At 39.9% G+C, this 15748-nt stretch overlaps 1 protein-coding gene across 7 annotated transcripts in view; it reads right to left on the reverse strand.

The window, feature by feature from the left end:
- BNC2 (basonuclin zinc finger protein 2) overlaps positions 1-7962 on the reverse strand; it is a 350261-nt gene extending 342299 nt beyond the window's left edge. For 2 of the 7 annotated variants that reach the window (XM_068667764.1, XM_068667763.1), the window contains exons 1-2: positions 7647-7962; positions 6737-6931 (exon numbers count right to left, since the gene is read on the reverse strand). In XM_068667764.1, the coding sequence (XP_068523865.1) occupies positions 6737-6931; positions 7647-7658 (207 nt within the window). In that variant the 5' untranslated portion in view covers positions 7659-7962. Of the gene's footprint in view, positions 1-6257; positions 6663-6736; positions 6932-7646 lie in introns of those variants that run through there. The other 5 variants (XM_068667759.1, XM_068667755.1, XM_068667757.1 and 2 more) reach the window with 5 other exon arrangements.
- Between the last annotated feature and the right edge of the window lie 7786 nt (positions 7963-15748).

The following is a 15748-nucleotide window of genomic DNA, read 5'->3' on the forward strand; positions in this document are numbered from 1 at the left end:
ACTCTAGAATACAGTGCAATTCATATTAGTAGATTGTTTTTCAAGTAATTAGTATGGATTGCAGTTTTTGATGCAAAAATGAGAAAAAAGAAAAAAAAATGTCATGAAGTGTATTGAAGGACTACTTCAAGTACACTTTATCCTGTCAGCTTAAAAAAAAAAAAAAAAAAAAAAAAAAAAGAATATATTTCTTAGTCATAGAAAACATTTTTTCCCTTGTAAATGGAACTTAAATGAAACTAACATGATTGACAAGTACCTCACAAGCAAGCCTTGGCAACACTTAATGCAAGTCCATCTCTTCAGCGTTTTAAGCAAAATTCCTTCACAACTGTTTGTCTTTGCAATAACTCCTACAAAGCTCATTAGTGCCAGCCTTGGTTTATCCCCCATGTCATGCATTTATCCCTGGGATGCATTATCAACATGTGGCACATGTCCTTGACATGCACAGAAGAGTTGCACCCCAGGATAGCAGCATGCATGACAATAGTGTTGACTCTTACTCCTTTATGGTTGCTGGGATGTAACTGAGAAATCTAATAACTGTGACAGTAGGCCTTTAGGTTTTTCCTTGCCTTTCCAGACAGTGAAGCTGCACAGACACTAATGAAAGGTTAAATGAATAGGAATAGCTGACAAGAGGTACAATAAAGAAGGGACTTGGTAATCCACAGACACTGAGCAGAGATCCTTGGCTCAAGCAGAGAAAGGACAGCACATCGTCGAGTCACAATATTTAAAACAGCTTGCTATACACAGAGGCTTTTGTGTCTGGGTACATGTCTGGCTTTGGAAGAAAAAAAGATACTGAAAAGAAATTTCAGCATGGGGCACTTTGGCAAATGTCAGGTCACAATAAGGGAAAAATGTTTTTTGTTTGCTGTTACATCTTTGTATTCAACATTAAAAAGCATTGCCTAAAAGCACAAATCACAAGTTTCAAAATAATACGTATTTGACAAATATGATAAAGTTGCAACCCTAATTCAGTGTGATTCCAGCTGACAGCATGATGGCTGTTGTACATACCCTCAGTTTCGTTTACAGCTGATAACAGTTCATAATATGCTTTGCATACCATCTGAAACTTTCCCCGAAGCCGAAGAATTCTAACAGGCCTAGTTTCTTAAGTTTTATATGCTGCAGAACTGTGGACGTAACCAATTGTAATACACTGCAGGAACACAGCTGAACTTCCAGACAGTGCACCAGATCATGGTGACTTACAGAGTTTTTAGCTGTTAGCTTATGGAATTTTGATTTCCTTTTTGTTCATGTCTTACAAATCAGCATAATAGCCATTCTGGTTTTTTATAATTGCAAATAATCACAGTGTTCAACATGTTTTTAGAACCCCTCTACGTCTTTGTAATTTTCTACAAAAATCTGATTTAAGTAAATAATAGAACATGATAGGTCCATGAAAAGAAAATTTTGAAAGAAACATAAAGAACTCCCTAAAGTAACAAATCAGAAACAAATCTGATTAAGTTATCTAAATTTGTGTTTTTCACATAAAGTATTCCAAGAGAGAAGTACGGACATAGCCTCTGCAGATGAAAAGAATCCTCCCTCAATAACTTTGATTTACCTGGAATAAGAAAAATAGTATTTGCATATGTATCTGGAGTATAAAATATACATATTTATAACATGTGGTGAGAGTACTGTGAAAAGATTCTAAAATGAAAGAACCTCTTTGAACAACCACATTAAATTACAGCAGAACTCCTGAGTGTACTAAGATTCTAATAATCAACAAATAAAGGCTTTTACTAGCAAGGCACATAATGAGAGCTACTGTGCAAGAGATAAAGGAGACAAATCTGGTAGTTTATCTCACTGGATTATATCATTTACTTAAATGGTAAATAAGTTTGTCCAAAGTAATGCTTATAAAAGCTGCCATATAACTATTAAGCAGCAATTATGATCAATGCATTTTTAGAACAAATATGTCAGAATTTAGGTGGGATGAAACTGACACAGAATACAAGGTTCAAACAGATGCTTTTTATTAAGCCATGTTAAACATTATTTCTCTAAATTAAGTACAAATTCCTGGCTAGATTAGGAAGTGATACACATTTCCAAGATGACAGATATACTCTATTTGTTTTATATTTTATGGGGAACTTTTTGTATTTCCAGATATGTGTAATTTTATTTTTCCCAACACATACTAATAGTTAGATTAAAACAAAGGCCATGCTAGCCTGCAGATCAAGAGTCAGGACTTTTTCATTAAAAAAATATACAGTGAAGAAAAGACTTGAAATTCTATTGATAGTGTCCAATATGCAAAAGGAGGAGGAACACTGCCAGAAACACCCATATTTAAGGGAAAAATATAAATTTTGTCTTTGTATAAAATCCAGCATTTTACATGGACTTCTTTTAATGCTATTAATTTGCTGACAGTAATTCTTTTCTTGAAATTGCCGACATCTGCAGTCAGCCTCAACATATATGTATATCCACTATAGAATAGTCACCTTGAAGACTAAATGCTACATCTTTGGCTCTGAAAAAAAGTTAGGAATCACTATGCCCTTATTCAGAATATTTTTCTGCCTTTTTTTTTCCACCTTAGGCATATCTAATAAAATCATGAAGCTCCCTCTAGCTCTGTAGATGAGCTAAACTGACCAATGACCCTTTACAGTTCCTTCCCATTTTCAAAAGCAATACTAAAAAGGAGCAAGAGCATTATTTCCCTTACATAATAAGTGTTCTTTTCATTCAGCAGTTTTCAATTCTACAACTCGAAAGGACATGGATAATATGTGAGAACATCTGCTATGAAATACATAAAGTTAAATACTGCTTATTATTGTGGAGCATACTAAAGACCCTCTTAATCATTTCCAACTTACACTTTATTTACAAAATTCCAGTTTGAAATCTTACATTGTTTGACAAGCTAGCCATGTATGTATTTAAACACACACACACGCCTACAGACACATACTCGAGCGCACCTCCACTGCACTTTTCAACTACTAAGTGCAAAATAATGTAAAGGAATGACAACTAATACTACAGTTCCATTTTAGAACACAGATTTCAAGTACAGAGTGTCTTAGTTCAAAACCAATTTGTTTGTATACACTGGTTTTCCAGAAAACCAGTAATGCCAGTGGTAATTTGCTGACTGTATTTTCACCTACCATAATATTTACACATACCATTTGTAATGGCTTTTATTGTTTAATCTCCACTGCATTTCAGTATTAGATACTATGGAATTACAGTTATTTAGCAGGCTATAAATAATGTAGTTGGCATGTGCAATTGATATTTAAAATGTCTTACGACAACTGTAAAAGCCTCATTACAGACTAGCAAATCATTTCTAACAAGCAAGTTCAACTGACAAATACCAAAGCAAACCTGCAGTCTACGCTGCAAGCATGTTTGTTTTATTTAAAGGATACACATTTAATGCAGCATGCAATGGACCATCCATACAGCCTATAAATAAGAAAGAAAGCAGACTTCAAAAGTAATATGGCTATTGTGAAGTTTTCTAAAATAAAACTAGGAAAAACAAAAAAGGAAAACTCAGTTAACAGAAAGAATAGCTTACTTTCCCCTCCCCCCTTTATAAGCTAGTGTCCAATTTCTTCTTTTCTGAACAGCTGTATTATCCAACTTAAGTTGCTCTGCTAATTTCAGTCCCACAAGGACTAACTTGGAAGGCAAAAAAGTACTAGAAAAGATCAATTTGCTGGGAAAGATCAAATGAGAAAACTGTGGGGACAGCACCAGGTCAGAGTGTGAAGAACTAAGCAGACCTGTTCTTCATTAACTTAAGCTCTCTTGGGACGTCACACACTACCTGTCCATGGGTTTATTGAACTGCCTAACCCTCGTCTCTGTACCATTCTTCTGGGCCCAAGTGAATCATATCCTGCTGCTGACAAGTTAGCAGGGGACTGCGGCTGCAACATGAAAGTACTTTTCTTTCTTGTCTAAATCAGGCAGATTTTTGAAAAGACGACACAGCACTGACTCGTGACATGGCAAGATGAAATGAGAGGTCTGGGCTGGTCTTCGAGCTGTGCAGATAAAAGTAATCAAATGACACTCCTGGAATGCAAATTGGCATTCTTGACTGCAGCAATTGCACAACCATGAAACATCTCTGACAGCAAGCAAGATTAGGACAAAATGTTATGTAAAGCACTGAACTCAAAAACTCACTAGAAAATTCAAACTGTAACACTTACATTTTAATATAGCAACCGTCATCTCTGCTTTTGTCTGTTCCTTTACTTTGTTTAATGTAATCACATGTCTGTCTTTCACAGATACCTCAATAACAAAATTACAGTGTTCTTAAAAATAGGAACCTGCAGAGTTGGCTCCCCTAAAATGTCAGTGTTGCATTTTCACAAAATAATGTACCAAGGCAAGGTTCTCCTATTATGTCTATAAGATGTGTGTGCTTAAGGGACACTTTCACACTCCCAAGTTTTACAAGGAGTTTCAAAATTTGCTTGTAACAAATTAGCGTGCAATTTACATTTAGATTTTCCTGCATCTGAATCAGGCAACGACAGATCATTTGAAATATTTAATTACATAAATACATGAATTTTAAAATTCTTGTGCTTTAGGAATTTAAGGCAGAACACACATACGGCTAGATGGTTCATTAATAATGGGCAGCTTAAAATGAAACTGCAGTGTATCAGACAGCTCATATGCCCCATTAAATTTCAGATTAAAAATTCCTGTCGTTTTTAAGGGCAAGGAACGTTCCACATACTTTTACAGGAACTTGGTATTCTTGTGCAGATCTGCTAATCAGGCTTATCAAATGGTACTGTCTGACATGAACTCAGTAACTGCACTGCGAGTATTTGTACTCCGAATATATGACAAAAAATGCTACCCCATTTTAAAATTCCTGTCTACGGAGGTGGGCTTTAATACAGATACGAAATGGAAGATAACGAGAAATGAAAGTCCGCTTCCACCTAAAAATATTTCTGCAACAGCTATGCATGGCTTACATACAGGTTGAGAAAAGAAATATGTAATATTCTGCTCTGACTTCTTATTTAAAAATTGCTTCAAACCATTGTTACTGTCGGCCAGACACACACACAAAAAGACACTCATTGCCACTTTAATCCTGGGTACACCAGATTATTACATGATGTCTTTTGTGCATCAATTTTACAACAGCTTGACTCTAGGGTAAATGGGAACCATCATAAATCGCATGCTGCTTTCAAAACCACTTTAATTTCTGTCAGCGTTACTGTAACCACAGTCCTAGGCACATGCTGCTCTTTCCCCCTCCCTTTTTTTTTTTCCTTTCTTTTTTTTTTTTTTTTTATTGTTGCCTACATTTGACAGTTGCATCTCCTACACTCCAATTGTGGCTTTGATCACTGAAACAAGACATGTCATGTAAGGGAGAGAAGGGAAAAACACAAACCCTCCATCTCAAGCTCTCCCTTCACTCACACAGAGAGATACACTGTACCTATAGTCCGAGTGCCATGTGTATACATGCATCTATGTGTGTAAACACACATATATATGTACGTGTAGGCATGTGTGCGCGCGCCAGCATATGTATATGCAAGGCACACCAGATAAACATACACCAACCCTGGGGTGAGGTGGCAAAAGCTGATGGAAAGCAAGGAAGTAATCAAGCTGCATCTGAAAATACACTACTTCGGTGAGTATGGGCTGAGCGCTGCTCATCACCGACTGAGGTCGGTCCACTCACTAAGGCGAGCAGTGAGCATTACGCGTGTACGAGCAGTCACGGCTCTTTGGACATGTTTGTTCTTCGCAGCTGTTTAACCTATCTTCACATCAAAGCCCGGACAAGAGGACTTCAGCCAAACGAGGTCCTTGGTCGTTTCGATTTTTTTTTATTATTATTATTATTATTATTTTTAATTAAGAGGCGGTGGAAGCCCAAACCGTGCGTTGCAAAAAGCCTGCTGTAAAAAGAGATGTGCGATTGCACAGCACATGAAACACGCGGCAAGAACTTGCTCAAAGTTGGCTTTTGGGGCTCCCCCCTCCCTCCTACAGCCAGCGCATCCACACAGCTCTACCAGTCCTGTTAACAATCGCTGATTGGAGAGGTGCAAACTGCAAGCACATGCACAACAAAAAGAAAAGAGTTACGGAGGGAAGGTGGATTTACACTTCTGTCTCCCTGCCTCAGGCGCTGTTTCACACGCGAACACACAGCTCCTTCCCCCACTCGCAGAGGTTACCTTCACGTTGTGTGCAAACCTTACTCGTTTCCGAGCAGGAGGTGGTGTCCAAAAAAGATCAGACCACCGTATGTCCAATTCGACCCCACTCCACCTTCGCTCTCCCTCCCTCCATAGACACACACTTTAAAAAAAAAAAAAAAAAAAAGAAAGAAAAAAAAACCACACACACTATCCCCTCGTCTTTAGTGGAGAGAAGGAGGCGGTAAAAAAGCATGTGGCCATCCCGTTTCAACCCCCAAACTCACTGAAAGTTTAGCACAGCCTCTTAGTCATTTTTTCCCCCAATCCAAGCAGCACGAGGCTGATTTATTTATTTATTGCCCCCCTCCTTCGCCTGCCCGGCTGCTTGTTTATTTGAAGGCTGAAAACACACCGGATAGCGAGCAGGGCTGCTTGTGTTGCTGCACGATTTATTAATCAAATCAAACCGAAGTAAAGGCTAGAATGAAAACGAAAGGCTGCTGGAAACTTCTTACCATCTCTGCATGCTGGTTGTCAAGTGCACCCCCTGTCTCTCGATCTCCTCTCAGCGGCAGTGCCTGCACCCTTCCTGCTGCCTCTGGGCTCTCAGCGCCTCTCTCTCTTTGCCCTCTCTCCGTCTCTCCTTCCTCCCCTTCGTCCTCCCCACTTTCCTCTCTCTTTCTCGCCCTCACAGCTTCAGGTGGTTTGAACTAAAAAACACAGCGAGAATTCAAAAACAAAAAAACGATAGTTTGTTGTTTGTTTGTTTGTTTGTTTCCCCCCCCCCCCAAAAAAAAAAAAAAAAGCACAGCAGCAGCAGTAGCTAGAGCCTCTCCTCTCGCCTCTCCCTCTCTCCCTCTGACTCTTCCAAAACTTCAGCCCCCAAAGTTCAGCCCGAGCAGCGGAGGGAAAGGAAGGGAAAACAGCTTTCAGCGGAGCGCTGGAAGTGATGGGAGGAGGGACCCAGGTTGGGGTCAGAGCCTCCACAGGTTGGTCTGGTGGTGCGGGGCCGTTCGGCTGGGGCAGGGGAAGGGGAGGCGGCTGGGGGGGGGAAAGGGGGGGCCGAGGGGGCCCCGCGGTGCCCGGGGGCTCCGGGCACGGCTCGCTGAGGCCCCGTCCCCCCGCCCTGAGGCTCGCCCTGCCGGGGCCGAGCTGTCAGAGCCGCCCGGCGCCCGCCGACACCTCGGCGGCCAGCGCGGGGCCGGGGCGCCCCTCTCCTCGCACGCTTCCCCCTGCCTCGCCGGCTGGCCCCGGCGGGGAGAAGGCGGCGAGGAGGAGGAGGAGGAGGAGGAGGAGGAAGGTGGTGGAGGGCGGAGAGGGACGCGGCGGGGAAGAGAGCCGCGGGGAGAGCGTTAGCAGGGAGGCGGAAAGTTAGGCAAGGCGCAAAGTTTTCTCTCTCGCCCGGCCGCTTTCAGCGCTCCCCACCCATTGCTCCATCAGCTCCCGGGGCTCGGCGCTGGCGGCGGCGGCGGCGGCTGCAGCACAGCGCGGTGCGGGGATCTGAGGGATAAAAAAATTGTGAAAGGAAGGGTGGCTTTTTTTTTTTTTTTTTTTTTTTTTTTCGGTTCTGTAAGCGCGCGCGCGTGTGTGTGTGTGTGTGTGTGCCGGGAGGAGGGGAGGAGGGAGGAGGAGGTGAGCCGTCACGGTTGTGTCCGCTCGCAGGGAACAGACCCAGAAGTCACATCAGTGCCTCTGCCCCTGCCTGCGCCGCGCCAAGCGCGCCCGAACGCGGCCCTCGCCCGCCACGGGGCGCGCACACGCGCGGCGGGAGCGCGCACGGGACGGGGCGGAGAGGAGAGGACGGGGGGGGTGCGGGGTGGGGGGGAGCGGGCGTGGAGCGCCGCTGCCCGCCCGCGAGCCGCACACGTAGCGCAGCGGCCGGCGCCGCGCCGTTAGCGCCGTTACTCGGCGTTAGGCGCTGGTTCGTGCCGCCCACCCCCCCCCCGGGAAACGGCGGCTGAGGGGGCTGCCCCCGGGCCCCCTCCTGGGCTGCCCCGTCAGGGCGCTGAGGGCGGGGGTCAGGAGCGGCGCCCCTCGCCCCGCGGGGTCCGTGCGAACGCGGGGTGGGGGCGGGATCCTGCGACGGCGCTGCCCCAGAAGGCGCTGACCAGGAGCGGGGTCAGGCAGGGGAGCCGGGCAGCAGCCTGGGGCTGTGCGGCACACCGCCGTGAGGTGCCGACACACGAGGCTTTGCAGCCCGTCCTCGTCGTTTCTGCATTTCCTATGCCTGCCATAAGAGGGGAGGGGAGCTGACCTATATTGCCTCCAAAAGTAGGTTTTCACAACGACCGGCTGGATGTATCCCAAGATTATCTCTGAAAGCTGGTTCTGTTCCCTGGGTTTTACCCAGATATCTTCATCAGGCGTACCACACACGTCAGCTGGTGGACGGGTCTTACAGTGCCCACATTTTAGGATTAGTTTTGAGCCTTGAGCTGTAGAGAGCGTGTTTCAGGCTCAGACAACGATTCAAAAGGTTTTTTGTTTGTTTTATAGGAGTACATATGACCAAGTAAACTTTTGAGTCATTTATGAACATTCTAAAAAAAAAAAAAAATCACAGGACTTTTAAAGCCACGACTTGACACATTTTCTATCAAAGGGGAGAGATAAGTAAAACCTAGTTCATTATTTCAAAGTCACATTTTATTGTACATTAAAACGCATTTGCCCTTTTGAACCAGTGAAGGGCCAAGAACTACCCAAAACATTGTGTTCACACAGCCCCCTAGTGGTTAAAGCCTTGACAAGTTCACATGCGTGTCTCCTCACATGAAAGCGGGTCCAAAGCAGCTTGGTGCAGATTAAAAATAGAAAGCTGTAACCTTCTCGGAAGGAATGGTCACCTGCCACCATAAAGATATGCCCTGTACAAGGTTGTGCCCTGTACAAGGCTGGTCTTTACTGCATAGTTTCAGAGAAGAGAATCAAGGCTACAACGACCTACAGCTTTGTGAAAGAAAGGGCTTACAGTAGGTAAGCAAACAGACAACTGAATTTGAAACAAATTTCCTGTATTACCTTGGAAAAGTGAGATTCCTTAAACAGGGGCTAGGCATTTGGTCCAGATATTCCTATGTTCCTTAAACCCATAGATTACAGTGATCATAACCTATATTACACACTAAAAATTTGATCTAAGTGCTGACCTATCATCTCAAATGAAGAACCTAGTAAGTTTAACACAATAATTAATAGCTTCCACTTATTTTATTTTAAAATATTTTGGGTCATTTCATATGAAAACTAGTAATAATCCATTAAGTAGTTCCTGTGCCACCTTGCTTGGTATTTAATGCAGCTTTTTTAAATCTCCCTTTTTTTCCCCTCCACCCGTCAATAAGCCAGTGGCTTTTGTATTGACAGTATATTACAGCCTCTTGAAAGCTGCTGAGGAGATAAAATAGCTGGAGGCAAGTTGGCTGTTGGGAGTTCTGATTCTTGGGTTGACAGTATGGGATTACAGGATAAACACTGTGGAATAAGACATTTCTGCTCAAAGGATCAGCAGCACAATAGCTAACTGGTGACATTTGAATATACATCATCATTAGACTTCAGACTGAACAAGCTGCAAGCTTTCCAGAAAGTTTGCATCTTTTGGAATTATATTTTCAGTCACACAGACAACAGTGTTTGGAATTTGCACTCAGTTCCTACTCAGATTTACCCACTATGTGGTATCCTGAGATAATCCTAGGAAGATGAGGCCCTTGTTAATATATGCCATCCACCTGCACAGTGACTTTTCTTTCTTTATATTGCTGTGCTTACTGAGAGTTCAGCACACATGATAGGTTTTACAGGCAACGATGAGATATCTTTTCTTGTAATTCAGTGAACATCTCGTAAGACTTTGTAAAGACCCAAGCTGTGTCATAGGCTGTCTCATGACTTCTGAAAGTGTCTAATTATCCTAAATTTGGCAGATCATATGTAAGGTTTAAGAGAGTAAAAGCAACAGTTAACATTTTCCTTGCTTTTTAGACCAAAGGTGTTTGTTAGTGAAGATAGCACTGAGTAACAGTTTCAGCTTCATCAATAATATCTATCCTATACAGCAAATACTTTTTCACTGTAGTTTTCCTTCAAAACCAGTTGTAACCACCATAAAGAATAGTAGTCACTGGTTTGAGATTAATTAACACAAACAAAGTTATTTAGTAAAATATTTTTCTTCATTTTTATTTTGACCTTCCAGATCTGAGCACTGAGATGCAGGTTTGCTATAGTCTGAGTAGGAACTGCAGCTCGAGAGGAATGGAAGTATAAGTCATCTAAATTGTAATGTCTCCAGAGTATGGTATTTTTCTGCTGTCTTAATCTTCCTCCTTACTGAATTAATTTATGGTTCACATGAATCTTCTGCACATCCTGCAAACCTGCAGGTGCAGCCCACATGATGTGCCCAACCAGCAGAGAAGAAGTGGAACACAGGACACCAGTACACCATGAGTGTACACACGTCAAACTGAAATCCACCACTGATGGGTAGTGAGGTGAGGAAGAATGCTTCCAGAGAAAACTGGTACTGAAATGTAAATGAAAAGCAGTTTCGTAGCAGGAAAAAAACAAAAAAAAACAAAAAACAAAACAAACAAAAAAAAACCTCCAAGGGAAAAATGATGTCCAGTCCTGAATATAAAACCTTCTTTATTTTCTGTAATCCACAACTATTAAAGGGGAAAACAATTCAATTCAGCATAAAAACAGCCATGAATATTTTAGACCAATGTCATTATAAAGTCTTAATCTGGCTATTCATTTTATTCAGAAATATGGCTGTAGCCAACATGCATATCCAACATTTATATTAAGTTCCTATGCTGACTATTACTCTACAATATGTAGAATGGCTTATTGCATGATTTACACAAATGGTAGGCTCTTACTTCCTATCAGAGATTTCTCTTTTCCCTGTTGTCCTCTTTTCCCCCTTTTTAAACTTCCTTTTATTTGAGTTTTCATGCTAGTAAATCTATCAGATTATGACATTTTTTGGTAGAACTTCAACCTTTTTTAGTAATTTAATTAGGAAATAATATCTGTGCATTTATTTTGACAAAGGCCTAATTCTTTCCCTGGGAAACTGTATTTCCTACTATTTTAAAGCAGCAGTTTGATATTTGACCTGATGTAGGCAGTGCATCAAAGGTGTACTTTTTACTACTTCTGAACTATTTCAGCTAAATTTAGCTGTGAACCATGAAAACTGGAGATGAGAGGTGAAAAACTAGTGACTGACTGTAAAAATTTTGTTTAAAGTTAAATCTGGGCAGTTGCCTAGGATTGCGTGGGAGCTCAAGACAGGTAGAATCTAATTCACTAGTATGGAATTTAACTGCTTCGTCTGCTTTAACTGTGGGTCTGGTCTCTTTCTCTTCCTGTCTCACTCATCGCACACCTTAACGTTTCTGCAGTAGATTAAGAAGGAATCTGGAGAAATAAGCTTCATTTGCTATACAGACACTCATTTTCATTTAGAGAATATCCCCCATTCTGTGTATTTTATATGAACAGATCTTGTAGGGAGAAAACAGCATGTGATCATGTAATTTCAGACACTGTGTGCTCATCACATGGATAGGCTGAATTAATGTTGTGTAGACATTACTATTGATAACATTCCTTTACTTCTGAACGTATAACTGTGTAAACCCTACATTTCTTAACCAACTGGCAAAATTCACTATGATGTTCATGAAAGTATGTCAAATCTATCTGATTTGCACCAACATACTGAAGGTGATTCAGTCTTGTAGTTTAAATATTGCTAGAAACTCTCCGTAATGGTGGGTTATGGAGATGTAAAAAAGTTGTTGGCAGCATGTCCATCTTTTATTATTATTATTATTATTATTATTATTATTATTATTATTATTATTATTATTATTATTATTATTATTATTATTATTATTATAGTACAATATTCTCTGTACCCAGTCTCTTTTAACTCTCTTTGAGAAGTTGCTACCACACAGTTTGATTTAATCCAAACTTTCCCAGATGCATTAGAAGATGGTCTTAAAGACAAATACGCTTCCAGTACTATGTAAGCGCAACTAAGCTCAAATACTTTTCTATATGAAAAACAATAGATACAGATGTTTCTTTTTAGCTCTACAACAGTTTTTGAAAGGGACTTTAGATGGTTTTAAACATGAGCAAAGAACAAAAACAGTTTAACACACTTTAGAGATGAAGAGAACAAGGTACAAGAAGTTTCAGCAACTTGCTTGAAAAATAAAAAAAAAAAAAAAGAAGTCAAAATATATATTTTGGATCTATTTGCTAGTTCTTTGGTCATCCTTTCTCCAATGAGTACACACTTTGACACTTAAGACATCTCTAGATTGAAGTTTCTTCTTCTTTTGTTGTCAATTTCAATCTCTGTCCATCACTTTTTTTTTCTATAGCTTGGTAATTGCTAGTCAGAGACCACATGTAGTGTACTATATGCATTCTGGAATATGTCTCAGCTTATCTCATATAACACTTGAGGATATTTTTCCCCAGTGCATCTCAGTGTTTTGCAGTTCTCTTAGTGTGCTGCCATTTGTTTTCCTTATACTATTACAGTCAAAAGTGATTGCCTTGGAGAGTTAGTTGGAAGCATGATGGGAAAGTCTCTCTCTCTCTCTTTTAAAATCCAGTTTAACTGCTTCAGTCTTGAACTTTAATTGTTAATGGGATTTTGCTTCTTTTATCATGGTATCTTGCAATGAACATTTGTGCACTTAAATTGCTTTTATAAATGAGTCCTAACAAATAAAATGCCCCAGTCAGAGCTGATACTAGTTGGTGACTCAGTATCTTAAAAGCAACAAAAGTGTCGAATGTAATACTGCAAGGCAAGTCACAAAATCTGTCATGTCCATTCTCAAAAGATGACTGCTAAGAGTTCCCTACTTTTACCAGAATAATTTTTCTCCTATTTACACCTTGCTTAAAGGATACTTAAAGCGGATGTGGCAAGCTAAGCTGAATTCAGTACAGAATGTTAAAATTGGCTTTAAATAAACTGTCATAATGATTCCTCATGCATCATAACTTCCTTATTCATTTTCTCTCTCTTTTATAATTGCTTCAGATATTAAAACACCATTGGATCTTTATGTTAAGAGAAAGAAAAGAAGTATTGAGAACCTAATTCTTGTCTTTTTTCCAATGGCCTAATGTTTTAGATTTTGATCTCTCCTAGCAGATAATTCAGCTACTCTTAACTGCAGGAGCTTAATCAGTCTTATTTGAACTTGAGCTTGATTCTAAACCGTTATGCAAAGATCTAGTTAGAATGCCAAGTATTCGTACTGCTCTTTAGTACAACTACTTTGCTGAGGTCATCTACATGTTGTGACCAAGGACACAATGTATAGACAGGGTTAGACTTTATTGTAGGCATTGGTTATCATCTGGAACCTGATATAAGTCAGAAATGAAAATACAATGTCCAAAAACTACTTTCCTTTTAAAAGTACTTTTTCTTTCATGGACTGCTCACACTGGATCATAAGTGAAATAATGTTTGGAATTGACTGTTGTATCAAGGTAGAGCTCTGAATTTTCATGCTCTCCTTTGAGTGCCCCATTTTGTTATTCTGATTTCAGATCCAAAGAGTTGTTCTTGGATCTTGGACCAATCTATCCGAGTCTGTGGTAGACCTGGTTGTATTTTCCAAATTAAAAATACTGAATTGACCCCACCTGTTTATGTATATATATATATACAGAAATATATGCAATGAGTGAAAGGGATTTATTCCATGTATATGTGAATGGAAAAGGAGAATAAGGGGAATAATGAACTGATGGCTAAAGGGTTCTTTTAAAAACTTCAAAATGTTTCAGATTCAAAGTTCAAATGTTGATCTTCCAGCATTCATAACTCTTCTGGTTAGTGAGTTTCCATTTTGTAGGGCTGGAGAGTCATTAATTATATTTGATTTCAAGGATAGAAAATGTGACTTTCTACTTTGAAAGTTAACTCACAAATATGCTTAAATATGGGAGCTTCTGAAATCCACCATACTAATGCTGTCATGAAATACCTCTCTCAATTAGAGCAGAGCTATATGTGGGGAAGATGGAGCAATGGCTCAAAAGAAGAAAAAAGAAAGCTGCCACTTGAAGAGTGGTTTGTGAAATACTGTCCCAGGAAGGCTGCCTATTCTTAAACTGTGGCACAGAGTCTGTGGCCACTGCTTATCTCTTTGTAATTTGTAAAATTATCCTCTATATGGTGAGCATTTTAATTTGACTATTTCCAATTTCTTGGTGTACCTGGAACATTTGCATATGCAAGTATCCTCTGGCCCATGACTTCTGCAAACCAATAATACACTGTGTATAAGCCAAAAATGAATTTATCCTTGATATATATAAGTAAAATTGTTGACAGTACTCTGGAAAAAAAAAAAAAAAAAAAAAAAAGATTGCCTTTATGATCTCAACTCCATCGTTTCATTTGTTCTAGCACTGATAAACTTCAAAGCTGAATTATAATTGTTACTGCAACATAGTAGAAATCATATAATAAAAAATAATTGTCGTGCTCTGAAAAACAGCTTTAAAACCTGTCCTAGACTAAGGCGGCAACCTTGTACCACAGATCAGTGTGACGAGGTCAGGCTTCTTCTGCCTGACTTGTTACTGCCAATTAATGGGTATTGCAGTGATAGCAAAGTAAATATATTACTACTAAAGAAGAAATGCCACAAGCTAGGAGAAGAACTATGACAACTGTTACAAAATCAAGATGTCAGCAGCAGTTATTTGGCATCTTTAGTTCAATGCCATTACAAACAAATAAAATATTTGAACTTGAAATAGTAGTTTTACTACTCCATAGTCTACAACTTAATAGTCACAGAATTAACTGAATCTTCAGGCACATATGCCTAGCAGCTACAGTCTTGTGGGTTTTTGGTGGTGCGGAGAGTACATGAATCTAAGGTTTATTGTCAGTGCCTCCCATAACATTATTGCTATTTCCTGTTTCAGTCTTTAATAATACAGAATAGGTTGGGATTTCAAAATGTTTTCTTCTCCCCACCAAAAACAGTTTAAAGAATGGTTGCAATGCAGTCCAAATCACACTTTTATAAAGAAGCTGGATAGCTACTTTTTGCATTTTCTAAACAATTTCACTTACTTCACTTAAAAGACAAAAAGTTCTTCCCTACATATACATATACATAAAATATATATATACATATACAAAAATATATATATTTTGTGTGTGTGTGTGTGTGCTGATGTGTATGTATTCTTATTCCTTTAATGGCCAAATATTCACACACACAAACATTAGCTTAGTGCTTTGTAAAAGATGTTGTTAGAATTGAAATCACTACTAAAAAATTTGGGCTAAAAGAAATCCTATGTATGAAAGGAAGGATGATCTTTAATTGGAGTGCTACATTTATGCAGAGGAAACACATAGACATCTGGTCCTCCATGCATAGTTTTAGTAGGCATTTATTCAGGAAATCTGTTGTAGAAGCATACCAATGGATACATTTTTCCAG

This window comes from Anas acuta, chromosome Z (assembly GCF_963932015.1).
Source record: "Anas acuta chromosome Z, bAnaAcu1.1, whole genome shotgun sequence".
Taxonomy (NCBI): domain Eukaryota; kingdom Metazoa; phylum Chordata; class Aves; order Anseriformes; family Anatidae; genus Anas; species Anas acuta.